The 6,000-nt window shown below is 43.0% G+C and overlaps 1 protein-coding gene across 2 annotated transcripts in view; it reads left to right on the top strand.

Moving 5' to 3' along the window:
- Positions 1-2,029: 2,029 nt before the first annotated feature.
- The window catches only part of tmtc1 (transmembrane O-mannosyltransferase targeting cadherins 1), a 314,311-nt gene continuing 310,340 nt past the window's right edge, over positions 2,030-6,000 (top strand). Inside the window, exon 1 of one of the 2 annotated variants that reach the window (XM_034290060.1) lies at positions 2,030-2,585. In XM_034290060.1, coding sequence (XP_034145951.1) covers positions 2,290-2,585 — 296 coding nt within the window. In that variant the 5' untranslated portion in view covers positions 2,030-2,289. The remainder of the gene's footprint in view (positions 2,586-6,000) is intronic. The other variant, XM_034290061.1, reaches the window with a different exon arrangement.

Raw genomic sequence — 6,000 nt, 5'->3', positions numbered from 1 at the left:
AGCTGACAAAACTCTGAATGGTGGATAGTTGGTCTATGGATGGTCCTCTTCACTGTTTGAATAAAACATCATTCAGTCTGGTTTCTCTGTGCTTACCATTAACTGCAGCTTTCTTTGTAGCGCACAGCTCAGTCCTGTCCAGAAGCCTCTGGTTCTAGAAACATAGCAGAAAAAAACTTAACCTTGACATACTGGGCCATGGGTGTCTGCCACTTGTACAAACACAGTACACAAAACACACTGTCTGTCCTGCACAGACAGACACAGAGATATTTGAACACAGACAGACATAAAATCAGTTTCAGTGTGCTGCTAACAGCTTGCTTCCTCCACTGGTTGACTGCCCTACAAAGGCTGTGACCCTCTGACACATGAAATTCCTCTTGGAGATGTACCAACCATCTGTGCTATACAAAAAGGGCCTATTGAGTCAAATGTGCTTACTATTACTGGGTTGTTTGGTTGTCCAACCTAGCTACCCACCCCCTTCCCCACGGTAACCAATTTTATATTATGTCCCTGCCTCATCGCAGTAACTCCCATTGCACTAAACTTGGAACAGTCAATGTCTTCCAAAGCACATAATGCAATGCTCTTCCTAAACTTGAATCCTTACCCACTTGAAAGAATGGATCCTGCAGCTGTCTACCTTTTACTTTACTTTAGACAATTTACAGGAGTGCATACTTTTTCATACTTTGTTATACTGACTGCAAGTTTACCATGTGAGCAACACAGAGGCCATTAAATTAAGTTGTTGTAATCCAATCAGTTAACCTTAGAAAAAATGGCTGAGGATATTTGAGAAGTGTGTGTTTGCTTTGGCCCATCCTCATTTGTGAGTGTTTCCCATTTAAGTCTGCCTAGGTATGAGTTGCACTCTGCCTAAAGTACTAAGGCATGGTTAGCCTAATTAAACACTGCAGCGAAACAACTATAGATGTAATGGTGTTGGTATAGTTGTCAGCAGGTGATGTCTTGGCCTTGAAAAATTATAAAGAGTATCATGGGCATTGGCCCTAGAAGCAAACAGGTGTGGTTGGCCTGGAATGTCAGGACAGGAATTGCATTGAGTTGATTTGACCACAAGAGGGACACCAAATGTCCTTGTAATTAAAGCCTCAGGCTGTGTAATGAGACGGACCACACTCACATCACATGCACATATATCAGTTGGAAGTCAAGTACTGGTATGCAATTTTGCCCATTACTCATATTGCATGATCACAGGGATGGTTTTGACAATGGCTCTGGGCTATCAGATAATAGTTCCTGCCTCTGTTCTGGGAGAGGGAGAGGCTGATTCCCTGGCTGCCCTACTCTTGTAGCCTGCATATGAATGTAGCCTTTTATTATTGACCATCTTGGCAATGCAGGTTTCAGTAGATAACGTCAGCAGGAGTGGCATGAGTTTGCAGTGGCCGCTGAATGGATCACACACTACTGCTATTTCTAACCGATCAGGCTTGCACTATAACTGCATGCTGCTTTAAGAGGTTTTTTTTGTGATATGAAAAGCCTAGCATAAACATGCAGGCAGATTTCCAGTAGGCCTATTGCTTGTATAGGGGAGTGATGCCTATTTAATATAGCATATACTAATGGATTTTCCTTTTATATTTCATCATCCAAATTTTATGATTACATTTTTTGCTCCTCATTTCTTTCCACGTGTAGGTGAAGCTAACACAATTGCTTATTCTTGTTTGGTTAGCTAAATGCATCTCAATAAAACATTTAAAACAAGCTTATGTCATATAGCGATTGCTATGATCTGTCTTGTAAATATACGTTTTTGATGTCTGTATATTCTGCATGCTAGTTTTATTATAGGCTAGCGGTCAGTGGGGTCGGGTACAAAGACACAAAGTGGAGGTAGTTTTCTCATAGTCCACACAACGTTCAGACAGCTAAGGCACGTCCTTGTCTGTCACTCTATTAGCGCGTCACCACCGCCCATTGCAGCCAATCATTAGTTTATTATTGGCCTCCTCAGAAGATAAAGGTCATGTCGGTGGCGGCTGAATTACAGCACCGCGCGCTATTGATTTTCGGTCTGGGGCCTAGGTGGTGCTAATGAATCTCTGGCTCGGGGAGAACGGTGTCTGGTTGTGCGCATGCGTCAGTAGGAGGCTTCTCTGCTCGTTGACTGCGGTTCCTCAGTCAATCCCCACTTCCCACAGTAGGTTACGCAGTCGCTACCTGTCTATCTAGCGGAACGGAGATGGCTCCAAACTCACCCCGGGTTTCCCCTTGCTCCAAGCCGATCGTTGCAAAACGAGGGCCGACATGACAATGCACAGACGAGAGAAGACCCCTGGCCCGCTCCGCTTGTCGTCGATCCCGTTAGAAGCGGGGAGAGGAGCAGGTCGATATGCGGTGCTGCTGGCTCTCTGCGCGTTGTGCTACGGCAACTCTGTGCACGGGGAGTTTGTCCACGACGATGTGTGGGCTATCAGCAACAACCCCGACGTCCGGCCCGGGTCCAGCTTGCGTAACATTTTCACCAACGACTTTTGGGGCAAAAGGATGGCGGACAACACAAGCCACAAATCATACAGACCATTATGCATCCTTACCTTCAAGTAAGTTTGTCCTCTGTTCTCTCTGTGTATCTTCTATCATCAGTAGTCACCGTTTTAGTTCATCTGAGCAGCTGGATCTCGGACGGGAAAGAGAAAGTGTTGCTGAAGTTGGTGTCCAATAAATGCACTGATATTGTCTCCGAACCAGGCTGACGTCATAGACTAAAGGAGTTTTTTCTTGCTCTGAACTTGTTTGAGTTTGCGTTGGTCGGCTGCGGTTTGAACGCACATATGACTATACGTTTATAAAGGCTTAAACTGCGATATATTTACATCATAATAAATATTTGCTTGCCTTGGAAAAGCGTGCCACGGAAGCTGCTACCGCAGAACATGTCATGATTTGTGCTCTGATTATCTCAGGTTAAACACATGCAACCGAGTGTTCAAATGATGGTCGGCATACTGACTCAATAATTTTCGACCTACGTATAGTGCAATCGACCCCAGTAAAGTATTTTGGAATGCTTTATGCTGCATACCATTGATTGCCATAGTGGTACCAAATGATGACTGCTACAATGTTTCTTCCCACGAGTAAATAATTACTTTCAATGGGACTTTTCAAACAGTGTCAAGGTCTCGTGGGAGCACAGATTGGAGTGGGTGTGTCGCAGCTTTGCAACGCATTGGGACGCAGAAGCTAGCTGGCTCTCTGCGGGAGCATTTTGTCAGTGAAGACAAATGTATAAAGATTTCACTGACTAATTTAAATCACAGTTACGACACAAAGTCTTCCATGAGGGTTCTTTAGACTTTCTTGTTGGCTAACTCTTTAAACGCCTTTTTGGTTATGCCCTTTTGATGCATGTAGTGTTCTCTCTGGAACCATACTTTTAGCTGAAAACAAAGCTGGTTTCATAGCGGACAGTTGGGAAACCCTTAAGGAACATTTGTGTTTTCTACAGGCCTTTTAAAAGTTATGTTCAAAAGGCTACAAAGAAACATGTTGTTAGCTGGAACATTCTAAAGGCTTGATGAAGAGGGAGAATTGAAGTGTTATGATAATTAGCATGTCCATTTATGTCATTATATAAGGAGTGAAGGCTCAGAGTGCCTGGTGGTCTCCCACAGGCAATACAGTTGAAATATGAACTAGTAGAAAACTGTACAATATTTCTCTGAACAGACATTTTATGATTGGTAAAGCTGTGTGCTTCTTCCTTGCACATTGGTGTTTATACACACACATGCGCACACATCCTGCATGACTTATCTATTCTAATACTTTAGTAAGACATTTCCATAGTCAGCCTGTCACTGTATAATCTCTATCCTCTTCTCAGAGACTAAACCATGTGTGTTGCTCCTCATCGACCCTTTATGCTATTGCCAGAAATCACATTTCTAAAAAGTGTTTCTCATGTGTATAGTGTTTCTCATGTGTAACGTTCCTCAGTGTTGAGCCCAGATATCAAAAGTGCCTTTCAACAGGGGCCTATTCAGAGCTGAAGATGCAATATGCTGATTATGACAATAGAGAGAGGTTGTCAGCTGCTTTGTGTGTTCCAGCATCCTTTGTGCACTAGCTAAGGAGAGCTGGAAGGCTGCTGTGATGATTTGGTGATACTTTGAATGTGTTTCTCTGTTTGAAGAGATGGATGGAGCATCTGGTTGTATAAGACTCTCCTTCTGGCTCTGCAGTAGGTTAACCACAGTTGCCAAGCCAAGCAGCGTGATTTCAATCTACAGAAGGAAGACATAGCCGAAAGCTGGTCAGATGCATTTTCTTTGTGTATGCTCATGCACAAATGCATACATTAGCTAGTAACTACTCATCCGTATCTGGCCCTCTCCAACCCTTTATGTACAACTATAGACCTGCCACTAAAAATCTCCACAGTAAATTAGATGTAATTTACCACACTCCCATCTGTTTTGTCAACAACGGTCCCTTTTAATACTCATCACTGTGACCTTTACACTCTGGTTAACTGGCCCTCACCAGACAAGTCCCTTTTGGAATAACATCTGCTACTCCTAACACAACCCAGGTTGCTATTGATCTTTCACTTTGAGATGTCACCTAAAGCCTACTCTTCCTTTTGTCGTCATTAATTTAAATTCACAGATGACACTGACTGGGAGAAATGACAATTTCATCACACCTCACTCTTTCCTTCAAATTTAAATAAACAATCTGATTCAGCACCTGCCGCATTGTTAAAGCTATCTCTAGGCATCTTGTTTTTTTTTAGTGTCATTTTGTTTTTGTGTCTATGGTATTCATGTGGTTCTTTGTCTTGTCTTCATGTAACTGAAATATTGTGGCTAGGTTGTCATTGAAAATTAGAATTGGTTCTCAATTGTCATTAAACAAAAGAAACCTGTAGCCCAGGGCTGTACAATTTGTGTACTGATGGGCTTGAAAAATATCAGTTTATCTTCTCCTTCTTGCCAGTGACTGACACAGACCTGGGACACCAGCTGAATGCCATAAACCACCAGGTAGAATTAAAAAACCCGAAAGGTTTCGGTCCTCAAAGACTGGGTGTTTTGTGAAAGCACATTGACAACTGCTGATGTAAAAATGGTTTTATAAATACATTTGATTGATTGGACAGTGATACTCTACATTCAAGTCTTACTAACATTTGCTTGTGTTGGTGTTGTGGGAAAAAGTTTGTTTACAGATGTGCTTTTGGGTACACATACAGTATCTCACAAAAGTGAGTACACCCCTCATATTTATGTAAATATTTGATTATACCTTTTCAACACTGAAGAAATGACACTTTGCTACAATGTTAAGTAGTGAGTTTACAGCTTGTATAACAGTGTAAATTTGCTGTCCCTCAAAATAAATCAACACACAGCCATTAATGTCTAAACCGCTGGCAACAAAAGTGAGTACACCCCTAAGTGAAAAGTGTCAATATTTTGTGTGGCCACCATTATTTTCCAGCACTGCCTTAACCCTCTTGGGCATGGACTTCACCAGAGCTTCACCGGTTGCCATTGGGGTCCTCTTCCATTCCTCCATGACGACATCACGGAGCTGGTAGGTGTTAGAGAACTTACACTCCTCCACCTTCTGTTTGAGGATGCCCCACAGATGCTCAATAGGGTTTAGGTCTGGAGACATGCTTGGCCAGTCCATCACCTTCAGCTTCTTTAGCAAGGCAGTGGTCGTCTTTGATGTGTATTTGGGGTCGTTATGTTGGAATACTGCCCTGCAGCCCAGTCTCCAAAGGGAAGGGATCATGCTCTGTTTCAGTATGTCACAGTACATGCTGGCATTCATGGTTCCCTCAATGAACTGTAGCTCCCCAGTGCTGGTAGCACTCATGCAGCTCCAGACCATGCCACTCCCACCACCATGCTTGACTGTAGGAAAGACACACTTGTCTTTGTACTCCTCACCTGGTTGCCACCACACACGCTTGACACCATCTGAACCAAATACGTTTATCTT

This window comes from Esox lucius, chromosome 23, assembly GCF_011004845.1.
Source record: "Esox lucius isolate fEsoLuc1 chromosome 23, fEsoLuc1.pri, whole genome shotgun sequence".
Classification (NCBI taxonomy): domain Eukaryota; kingdom Metazoa; phylum Chordata; class Actinopteri; order Esociformes; family Esocidae; genus Esox; species Esox lucius.
The sequence above is the reverse complement of the archived record's forward strand: the minus strand, read 5'-3'. Positions and strand labels throughout refer to the sequence as shown.